The 12,080-nt window shown below is 41.0% G+C and overlaps 1 protein-coding gene across 2 annotated transcripts in view; it reads left to right on the top strand.

Annotated features, from left to right (window-relative positions):
• The window catches only part of LOC122556712 (putative E3 ubiquitin-protein ligase MID2), a 100,154-nt gene that overhangs the window by 65,704 nt on the left and 22,370 nt on the right, over positions 1-12,080 (top strand). Inside the window, exon 10 of one of the 2 annotated variants that reach the window (XM_087995050.1) lies at positions 10,851-11,036. In XM_087995050.1, the coding sequence (XP_087851176.1) occupies positions 10,851-11,036 (186 nt within the window). Of the gene's footprint in view, positions 1-10,850; positions 11,927-12,080 lie in introns of those variants that run through there. The other variant, XM_087995049.1, reaches the window with a different exon arrangement.

Raw genomic sequence — 12,080 nt, forward strand, 5'->3', positions numbered from 1 at the left:
TCTGGACTTTCAAGAGAGCAGTGTCAATGAAGTTCAACTGGAAAAATGAGGTAATGCTCTTGGAAGGATTAACAAAGCAATAGCTTACACAATAGGACTCTGGAAGCTCAGAGATATCTTGATATACACTAATTAATCTCGTTTTGAACTCACTGAGTATTCATTCCCTTGGTAATAGGCAATAGCCTATCCACCTGGAACTCATCAGCTCAGTCTTTTGTATATTGATACTAATCACTTCTAGGTATATAAACAAATATAAAACAGGTACATCACTTCTAGATGTAAGAAAAGAAAAGCAGATTAAAAAAAATCTGACCCATCACTTTGTTCCCTGGATGTCATTGGAGAGGGAGCACGCTGTGTCCACCAATTTTCTTGATGCCTTTAGAGTCAGATGGACACTGTGACAAATATAGTCATTTATTTCCCAGTCTAGCTCCATTTTGATTTAGTCCCTTCCCATTTTCCCTATCCCTCCCTCACTTTTGGCGGTTTACATTTCCTGTAATGGGCTTTGCATGTAAATTTCTAGTTGGCTGCATGGGTGTTTTGCAGATGGCAGTCAATAGTTAAAAACCATGCTGATTTGGTGGTGGGAAAGCCATTCAATTGTTTGTGATAACACTTCCAGATATAAAGAGAAAGGGGAAAAAAGACTCAGGGACATGTCTGTAGAACTGTCTGTCCTGGGCTTGGACCAGCCTATGTACGTCATGAGTAGGGCTCTATTTCAGTGTTCAACAATAAACAATCAGGCTTCCTGGGTTATTGTGGAAGGCATTGAGAATACTTGCCTTTATTAGCAAAGACAGAATACAAACACAAGGATGTATTGGTGGAACCTTACAAAATGCAGGTTAGGCCACAATTGGAGTATTTGTGCAGTTTTGGTCACCAACATTATAGGAAAAATATATTTGTGCGAGAGAGGCTTCTGAAAATAATTACCAGGATGGTGGGTCTCGGCTATGAATCGGCTGGAGCTGTTTTACTTGGAGCAGCAAAAGTTGAGAGGGGAACTTGACAGAGGTGTGTAAGATTATGAGGGGCACAGATATGGTGAATAGGAAGACATTTCCTTCATAGGTAGAAAGGTCAATTACAGGGGGTGGGGTGGTGGAGGGGGGATGCGCAGGGCATAAATTTAAGACGAGAAAAAAGCTAAGAGTTTTAAAGAGAAATTCTTTCACTCAGAGGATAATGGGAGTCGAGAACTGATTACATGAAAGGGTGGTTCAGTCAGAAAATCTCATCACTTTTATGCATTATTAATATATTTAGTTGTGTTCCCATTGCTTCAGGACAATGGGCTAAATGCTGGAAATGGGAACTTTGTTGACTAGTATGGCTATGATGGGCTGAATGGCCTTATTCTGTGATGTAAACATCTATGAGGCTACCTTTTCTCTTAAATCTGCAACTTTAACTTTGTTTTGAAGGCATGAGACTCCACATTTATGAAAGTAGTTTTGAGCTGTGAAGTGGTTGCTGAGCAGTAATTATCATGTATTTTGCTGTTAACACTCATTGTTGGTTGTGCTAGATCTATATTTCACCTATATTTTGTATAACAAGGGGCTGGTGGGTAGTTATACAATATTTATATCATCAGTTTCTGTCATTGAAGACTACAACAATGCTGCCTATAAAGTATCAGGATATCACTAAAACCAACTTACAATTTCTGCAAATAACTGTGTTGTTGCAGTTGTAGAAAGTATTGACATATTGTCTTATGCTCCTTATAGGAATTGATAACATTTTAAAAGAAAGAATTCCCACATTTCCAATGGAAATAATTAAGGAAGAATTTCACTTTTAAAGACTTTTACTGTAGCAACAAAATAAAATGAAGAAAGACCAAATATTAATTAACATAAGATGTATCAAACATTTTGTATAAACTAATTTACATAACATAACTGAAAGATGTGTTATGAAACACTTTTACTCTACGTTTCTGGCTGATATTTATCTTTAAGGGTGCAGTTATCTCAAAGTCATTACTACTTCTCAGGAGATGTGTGGAGTTTAATCTCAGCTGGAGTTCAGCTGCAGAGCGAGGGTGATATCCAGCTACATCTGTATTCAACGTTGTGCTTGGTGATCTATATTGACTTCTGGTTCACCATTGCTTCAATTTTAAAATTGTTATGCTTATTTTCAAAACCTCACCTCTTTTTCATTTCTGTAAACTTCTCCATTCTTCCAATCTTTGGGAGGTTGCTGTATTTCTCCATCTCTGGCCTCTTGTGTACCCTTAATTTACATAGTTCTGTTAGTTGCTGTACAATCATTACCAAGGTCCCAAGTTCTGGAATTCACTCTCGATGTATTTCCCTATCCTATTAGGTCTTACGTAGCTCAGTATAAAATTTTGTTGCTAACAGAGCTATAAACAAACCTTAAGATATTTTGTTACATTAGGGGTGCTTTCATGAAACCTTTCCCTGCCAATGTCGGTTCTGATGTTCCTGCACTCAACAGGGGGACAAATAACATTGTACAGAGGGCAGGCTTCTGTCACTAGATGCAGATCTACTCCTCTTAATGCAAACCTGTACTCAATAATATGTCTGTAGTTTAAAACAAAGAAATTGAACAGCAGGGCAGAGAGAGGGTGATGGAAAACAGTAGTAGCGGAGGTTGCAGGAGGAGAGATGCCATGGTACTGTGCAGGGAAGTCTTGAGGATCACCCTCAAGAAGGGAGTGGGAGCTGGTGGTCAAGAAGTAAATTCTCTGGTCAAAGATGTCAATGCCCTTAAGGACTGGAAGCCAGCAATGACACATTCTGTTCAATGCATCACATCATTTTCACCCATCTTGTTGTATTTCTGAATTTTTTTGGAAGCTTGTCAATCACACACACTCAGGATTAGTAAACTATAAGTAGATTAAACTTATTTGAACAGCACAATGCATATCTGTGTACATTACAGGATAGTTCAACAGACAGGTCTGCTCAGCATTTAGATATCCTTTTAAAATGATGAACATTTTTTTTCAAACATTACATATATTAAAAGTTATGTATACATACACAACGTGGGTGTTTCTGGAAACTATTTACACAAATAATGTTGCATCTGTAAGTTAAGGAGTTAAAGGTCCATGTGATCACTTATTAATCCTCTTGGACCACATAAAGATATGGTCTTCTTGAGATCCAGTCTTATCATTTCAGTATTCATACCTTGTAGGTACATTGACATTCTGGATATTATCAGTGCTGGTTTGTTTCATAGTAGCTTTCCACAAATTCACATTCAGAGTTCATCATTGGTTGTGTTTTAGGTGCAAATAGAGGTGGTACATGTTATCGAGTTATACAATTTCCTTAGCTAGCTTCTGTTTCACCTCAATGTTGCTTCATTTGATGTTGAGATCTTGTAGGCTTGGCTTACTGGACACTTCAGATACTTCTTTGGAGAATCAGTTTTCCTGAGTATGGAGTATAACCCAAATGACTTGACTTCCGAGCAGACGAGACAGCTTCATGCTTGGATGTCAGTCACTTCCTGATTCATCTTCCCTTATTTTTCAGGACATTTCTCCTGTATTCCTAAAACTTTAGATTGGTGACAAATTAACAAGGTTATCCCAATCTGTTTTCCAAACATGATTTTCCCTGGTGATGGCAATTCCATATCGAAATATGTTGCTTCGAAGAGTAATGTGACAATTCAGAGATCTTATTTTGTGTCTCTGCACATTGTGCACTTGACAGTGTAGGGACCATTCACTCAAAAAGACCATTGTATCTGGGGAAATGTGGTGAAGCAGTCACACAATTTATGCCACAGCTACCATATATGTCCCAAAACGGTCTACCAATATATTGTGTTCCATTGTCTGGTCGAATTCTTTTGGATTTACTGAACAAACTGATGTCATGGCTCAGACATTCCAATGATCAGACAGCTATAGGAGCAGCACAGTCTGTAATTGTATGTTGGGACCCAGCAGAATAATAGGTGCAGCAGAATTTATGGGAATTGCTGGGCAAATTGAAGTTTCTGATGAAAAATTCCCATGTCCAGAATGTACAGGGAACTTGAAAGGAACTACTTCAGCTAATAGTTACTCTACCTTCTGGTTAGCTATTAAGCTGAGGCCTCAACTTTCCATGTAGCCTCTCTCCTGACACGTTAGATCCCTGGAATCCTAAACCCCACTCCACTACCCTCTCCTCCTGTATGGCATGGACTTTCCCACCCCCGTCTCCCATCAGGTCCTAGTTACCTAATACTCCATCATGGCCTAAAGCCCAGGTACAGATGCATTGTTAGCACAAGATTGCATTAGATTCCTTCATTGTCCTTGGTGACAACATTTTTTTTTGTCATTGATTAGTTTTCCAAGTTTTCAAGCATCAGACAACTGAAAGTGCCCTGAAAGTGTGCATGGCAGACTCACTGGTCCCAATATTCCAAATACAGAGGCCGTGCCCACCCAGCTGGCAACCCTCCTCGTCCACCAGACTCATTCTTCCTTCTGCTGGTCTCTATACCCTCCTTACTGCCTTTGACAATCCCTGGTCCTAATACCCTTTGTACCACTGGCAATTCTCCCATCCCTCCTCTCACCAGCAAACCCCTTGTCCTGCCAAACCTGGCTCTACCACTTCTGTTGACCTACTGCACGCATTGCATCGCTTGCCTGGCACCCGACAAAGTTGGCACCCGTCTTACCTGACCCCTAACACATTAACCAACTGCTACTCCATTGTACATGTGAGTTAGAATACTTCCAATTCTTCAACCTTATTGTGGGATTTCTACATGATTCTGACGCACAATTCCAGCCTACTCCGCTACAACGATCAGAATATTCAGTCCATTGTCACAGTTGCTGCAAGAACATATGGCCATTACCTGAACAAGGTGTCCAGACAAGGAAACCCTACCCACGTACGTAGACTCCACTCATCTTCTCACCAATTGCCATCCTGATACCCCACTTACCTTACTTTTCACATCAGCTGCCAAGCTGTCTGTCTGTGCTGCTGGACATTTAAATCCCAGAACATGGCACACTGACTACTGCAAAATGGGCTGAAAATGTGTTGCTTGAAAAGCAGGTCAGGCAGCATCCGAGGAGCAGGAAAATCGACATTTTGGGCAATTGGAGAAAGTGAGGACTGCAGATGGTGGAGATCAGAGCTGAAAATGTGTTGCTGGAAAAACACAGCAGGTCAGGCAGCATCCAAGGAACAGGAGAATCGACATTTCGGGCATAAGCCGTTCTTCAGGAATGATGGCAGGGAGCCTCCAGGGTGGAGAGATAAATGGGAGGAGGGTGGGGCTTGGGAGAAGGTAGCAAAGAGTACAATAGATGGATGGGGGTGGGGATGAAGGTGATAGATCAGAGAGGAGGGTGAGCAGATAGGCGGGAAGGAACATTGGCCGGTAGAACAGGTCATGACGATGGTGCTGAGCAGGAAGGTTGGAAATGGGGTAAGGTAGGGGGAGGGGAAATGAGGAAACTGGTGAAGTTCATCTTGATCCCCTGGGGTTGAAGTATTCCTAGGCGGAAGATGAGGTGTTCTTCCTCCAGGCATCGGGTGGTGAGGGGGTGGTGGTAGAAGAGGCCCAGGACCTGCATGTCCTTGGCAAAATGGGAGGGGGAGTTGAAATGTTCGGCCACGGGGCGGTTGGGTTGATTGGTGCGGGTGTCCTGGAGATGTTCCCTAAAGTACTCTGCTAGGATGCGTCCAGTCTCCCCAATGTAGAGGAGACCGCATCGGGAGCAACAGATACAATAAATGACATTGGTGGATGTGCAGGTGAAACTTTGATGAATGTGGAAGGCTCCTTTGGGGCCTTGGATCGAGATGAGGGAGGAGGTGTGGGCGCAGGGGGTTGACCTGAGATGATGCAAAAAGTCTCAGGCTTGCTAACATATTATTGACTGCACAGAGATGAATTTGCATTTCAAGGCATTCTTGTACCTGAAATTCTTCAACAGAACACAATTGCCCAGGAATTCAGATCAGGAAGGAAAATTCTGATTCCAGCAGTTATTTTTCAGATTTAGAAAGCCTTGTCAGTGTTGCTAATGTAGCTAAGTATTTTGCTACTCAGATTGTAAAGGAATTTAAAGTTGTGTCTCTGTATATTTCTTGTAAGTCATTGTAGTCTGGGTGGTGAACTTGTCAGTGGCTTGTGTAAAGTAACTTGCGATTAGCTTCCATAATGAATTATTTGCCAATTAGATACTTGGGGATACTGAAAACCAGAGAGGTTGTGTTCAATGTTCAAATAATTGGATTGCACATGCAACAGACTTTGGAATTAAATATGATTGGCTTCCCAACTTGAATAAAGCATGTTTTGAACCTCTTAGGATGTGTGAATCTCTAAGACTGTCTCTTCTATTGGCTTTAGTATTGTAGAACAAATATTTCTTTAGATAATGCTTGTTAGAATAACTCAGACATATGTTGATCACCTTTTTCCTATTCATACAGAACAATCCATAAAAGCTCTCTAAGTGCTGATGCTCAGTTGGTGACATTGGGTATATATATTGTTAAAAATTTAAAGAATGTGAGGAAATTCTGAAAGTTCTCTGTCCTGCGGAGGAGACATGTGTCATACATCTTCAATTTTGCCTGGATCAGGATGGATCTTGGAAATCAGATAAATAATGCTGGAAAATTAATCTGACCCACATTCACCTGGTATTTCTTGCTGGTGAAAATGATTCTTTTACCATGAGCTGCTACCTTGAAAGAGCATAAATTTAGGTTATTCCCTTTTTCAGATTTTCCCAGCACCACAAAATCATTGGAAATGCATACAGGAGCCTATTCTTTAGCTCTGTTCATTCACAGCTGGAACAGATCCTGATAAATAGGTAACTCAAAAGGTAACACTTAAAATAAGCCTGATCCAGATGTTATCCTGCAAATAATGATTTCTTGAAATCTTTCTGCCAAGTACATCAACGAATATCCATGTTTGGTGCCAGGTTTATGCCATCTATTTTCATTATAAATGTGATGAAGCTGCATTAGTCAGTGTGCTAATTCATACAACAATAATGCATTATGCTCTATGACATCCAATTCTGTCCTAATGGTCTCCTGTTTTTGCACATTGTTCTTCCTAGGAGATTTCTAATGGGATTTCACCTTCTCTATGGTGCAGTATTACATCATCTCTGAGGTTTCCTGTAGTGTCAAATCTCTCTGAGTATATCTGATGTAAATCATGATCAGGATGATTACTTTGGACTCTTCTACCATGACTGGTGCGGGAGTCATCTCATATATAGTTTCATTGCTGAGTTCCACAAATAACAGTAACTGGCAATTCTGGCCTGCTTGTGTCCATCAGTTAGTATACTTGTAGTTTCCTTGCAGACTTGCCATAGCTACATTTCAAAATCACTTAACCAATGTAATGAACGGATGACCCATTGCACACATTACTTTGATTGTTGTGTGTCGTAGCATTGACATTAGCATTGTAATCATAGCATCTGAATATTAAGATGGTCACATTTTTCCTTGTATTGACGTTTGCTGTGACGTTTGCTAACTACATCAGGAATATAGCACTGATCATAGCAAAAGCCTCAAGTTTTGACGTCATCCTTGCGTCTTCTGTGTTGTTTTCTGATTGAAGAATTCTCTGATCTGAATTAGATTAGATTAGATTAGATTACATTACATTACAGTGTGGAAACAGGCCCTTCGGCCCAACAAGTCCACACCGACCCACCGAAGCGCAACCCACCCATACCCCTACATTTACCCCTTAACTAACACTACGGGCAATTTAGCATGGCCAATTCACCTGACCTGCACATCTTTTGGTCTGTGGGAGGAAACCGGAGCACCCGGAGGAAACCCACGCAGACACGGGGAGAACGTGCAAACTCCACACAGTTAGTCGCCTGAGGCGGGAATTGAACCCAGGTCTCTGGCGCTGTGAGGCAGCAGTGCTAACCACTGTGCCACCGTGCCGCCCACAATCTTCACTATTGACTGTCTTTCCCCTAACCTCATGTTTAAATTTGCATCAACATGTGATTCTGGCGTGCTATCTGTTGTTGCTGCCAAAATACTGCACATGCATTTTGTTTGGTCGTATCTTATTGTAACCTCTGATTATACCTCTGGAACTAGATTTCTTCCAATTGTAAGTCCAAAGTCCTCTTCCACCACAAGCTTGCAAAGATTTTTTAAGTGCGGTGTAGCTTTGGATTAGGTGCAGGTTACTGTGCTATTTACGTGGTTTGTATACTTTCTGTGTCCTGGTTACCACAACAGTGCTGGTAATTGCACACAATGGTCGCAGATAATGTTATTAAACCAAATGACTTTGTATTTTCTAACATCTTTAAGCCGTGTGTCAATATAGTGATCCTTCTTATGCTCCATAAAGTCTTATTGAAAGGCTTTATTTGGCATTGAAGCTATGACTAACTCCATTATCAGCTCAAGCAGCTCAACCAAACAAGCAGTTATTGCCTTGATCACAGCACCTGTTGACAATCTGATCAATTGATTCTTGCGGCTATATGCTATTAGTATATTTTGAAGTTCACCTTTTCATGAAGCTGCCCTTCCAGCATGTTTCACAGTCAAACAGGGTCCTTCAGATCTTCCTCAGACAGGCCTGATTTTACATAATATGACTCCTTGTTTCCAATATATAACTCCTTGTTTCCAATTACTATCTTTACTTTCATCCTTTATATACTTATTTTGAAATGGATAAATATACAAAACATAATTCTGTTATTTGTGTAAAAGAAGCTGAATTTATATGGACTTATATGGCTTCCCACTTCATTGTGGGGAAGTTGATAGTCACCATTCTGACTTACCCTCTGTTTTACCAAGGCTCCTGACTGACAAGGAATTAGTAACCTTCCAGTAACATGATAGAAATCAAATTCCCAGCCATGTTTGAACCAAGCCTGTAATGAGGCTAAGAGTTGAGTGGCCCTGGCAGAAGGTGAATGTTAGTGAGCAGACCTTTTCTGAGCAAATGTTGCTTGACAGCACTATTGATGATACCTTCACTGATGATCAAGAGTAGGCTGATGAGGCAGTAATTGGCTTGGTCAGATTTGTAATGCATTTTATGTACAGGACATAGCTGGACAATTTGCCATATCCTCAGGAATATGGCAGTTTTACTTCTTTCTCTGGCAGTTTTACAGCTGTACTGGAAAAGCTTGGTGATGGACATGGCCAGTTCTATTACTATTGTGGAAATCTTGTAAGTGCCAATTGCCAGGGCATCCAATTGTTTCTTGATATCATATATAGTGAATTGGCTGAAGACTGACATCTATGATACTGGAGACTTCCAGAAAAAGCTGGATCAACCTCTTGGCACTTCTGGCTACAGGTTCATGAATTCTTTAGCCTTATCTTTGCACTGATGCTGGGCTCCTCAGTCATTACAGATGGGAAATCTGTGGCACCATCTCTTTCAGTGTGTTGTTTAATTATCCACCACAATTCATGACTGGATGTGGCAGAATTGCAGAGTTTAGATATGATCCACTTGTTGTGGGATTACTTAGCTTTGTTTCTCACTTGCAGCTCATGCTGATTGGCACACAAGTAGTCTTGTATTATAGCTTCACCAGATTGACACTTTAGTTTCAGGTATGCCTTACATGATCTTCTGCACTCTTCAATGAACCAACCTTGATAGAAATAGTAAAGTGAGGAATATACCAGGCCATGAGATTACAGATTGTGTTGGAGTATAATTTTGCTGCCAGTGATGCTGCTTACAGTGCCTCATGGATGCTAGTTTTCAGTTGCTAGATTTGTTTCAAGTCCATCTCATTTAGCATAGTGATAGAGCCACACAATGTAAGATATTCTCCATGTGAAGGCAGGACTTTGTCTCTATGTCTATAAAGAGATCAACACACCCTACCCCAATACTGTCATGGAGAAATGTATCTGCAGCCGACAGATTGCTGAGCATGAAGTCAAGTATGTTTCTCCCCCTCACAAGTTCTCTCACTGCCTGCTACAGGCCCAGTCTCATTGGTATATCCTTGGGACTCAACCAGCTCTCTCAGTCGTGGTGCTGTTGAGCCACTCAGTGATGGATATTGAAGTCCCTCACCCATCGTGCATGCTGTGTCTTTGCCACTCTCCGTGCTACCTCCAAATTCAATATAGAATCTTTACCTAATCAATTTTTTGTTTTTTGGGGCGCTTGGTAGTGAAAGTAGTACAACATAACTAGAAGCTGGTTTCCTTGCCTATGTTTAATCTGATGCCTTGAGGCTTCATGGGCTCCAGAGTCAATGTTGACTATATACTTTTGTGACACTATGTCTTCTGGATGGTGATGACATCGTATGTAGGTCAGACCAGGCAAAGATGGCAGCTTTCATTCCCTAAATGGCATTGGTGAACCGGATGAGTTTCTCTGACAATCAATTATGGTTGTCCTTGGGCTTTTAATTCCAGATCATACTGAAGTCAAATTCCACCATCTGCCATGATGGGATTTGCACTCAGCTCCCCAGGACATAGGTTTCTGAAATATTAGTCCAGCAAGAATACCATTATGCCATCGTCATCCTATATATGTTACATGAAACCATGTCCAAAATACGCTTCCTCAGTCATTATCATAATCAGATCTAAACATTCATCATTACCATATTCTTCTCTTCACCTTGAACAGCATTTTCTGTGGCTACCTGTTGTTAGTGATAACAGATTGCTTCACCTATCATTCTCCCTCTTATCACCAGATAATCCGTTTTAGATGGTGTTTTTCAAGTTCAGAGGAAACAACTTCATCTGCAGCTGACTGAATAGTAGCTTCATACTTGTTTCTTTCTATCTGAACAGATGTGCCAGTCCCATCGGTGCTGGAGAGGCCAGCCAGATCAAGCATCAAGACAACAACCAGAGGAGCACAAGAAACATCACCGTCACCTCCGCCACAGGACCGATCAATGCAACTAGTCACCTCAGAACAAGCAGTTGTAGCACAGCTGGTGGAGGAAGCAGTTTCCAGACCATCCACAAGGCTACGTAGGTGTCATCAGATGCAAGTTGTAGTGCCACATGATTTGCTTGATCTGAATATTCAGGCTCTATTCTTGGGGCTTCAAGAGGCTAAGAATTCAGTCAGTGGGGATCTACAAGCCACCATGGCTGATCTTGAAACTCATATGCACGCTAATTTTGCTGGCATCCATACAACAGAGCAGCTTAACATGGCAAAGTTGCAAGTTGCTGACCAGTCTGGTACTGCAGACAAACAAGCTTCGATGTTTGCAGACTTGCACAATGCCTTGCGGGATGGAATGGCAGACCAATTGACTGCTCTCAAGGTTGGCCTCACTGAAATCCAGAATGCTCTTGAGATAGATTTGTCCAGTATATGGGGTGCTATCTATGTTGGCCTCAAACAACTAGATACAAACCTGCAACAGATGCACACAACCATACTGCGAAATTTGAGTCAAATTAGTGAAGATATTAGTTCTGTGGTTAGCCTTGTCACTGATGAGGTTTTGGAACAAGCCTGTCCCTCCATTCAGTCCATGAAAACAACTAACCTGGTCTATTCAGGAATGGAATATAGTCAAAGTCAAGGTGCAAATTCGGCAGCTAGTGACAATATATATCCTACTCTCTTGAATCCTTACTTCATTTCAGAAGATGTGATTGCAGCTGACCCCTCCACAAGCACTGCCACTATCAGCACCATACCAAGGGAGTGAGTCAGGTTTGCAGAGAAGTAATCAATGGCCAACATGTGACAAAAATATTACATTGTTTGGTTCATTTTCCAATCAAAAATATGGCAGAATATTAAAATTTACTTCTCACATTGTCCTTTTTCTCCTGCTGTTGTTTTTTGTGGTTAGATTTAGTATGTGTTCAGTGCTGAGGTATATCATGAGCAGTTCCATGGTTGTTTTTAAAAAATTAGATAATGATAATTCCGGCAATAGTTAAGGTCACATTATTTATCCTGAAGAATGACACAAGACTGTAAGATATTGTACTTATCTATGTTAGATATATTTATTAAAACTCCAGTGTCATCTGAACATCATTTGGGTCAGT

The sequence above is a fragment of the Chiloscyllium plagiosum genome, unplaced genomic scaffold, assembly GCF_037043375.1.
Source record: "Chiloscyllium plagiosum isolate Xiang-an unplaced genomic scaffold, Cpla_swu_hap1 HiC_scaffold_16, whole genome shotgun sequence".
Lineage (NCBI taxonomy): Eukaryota > Metazoa > Chordata > Chondrichthyes > Orectolobiformes > Hemiscylliidae > Chiloscyllium > Chiloscyllium plagiosum.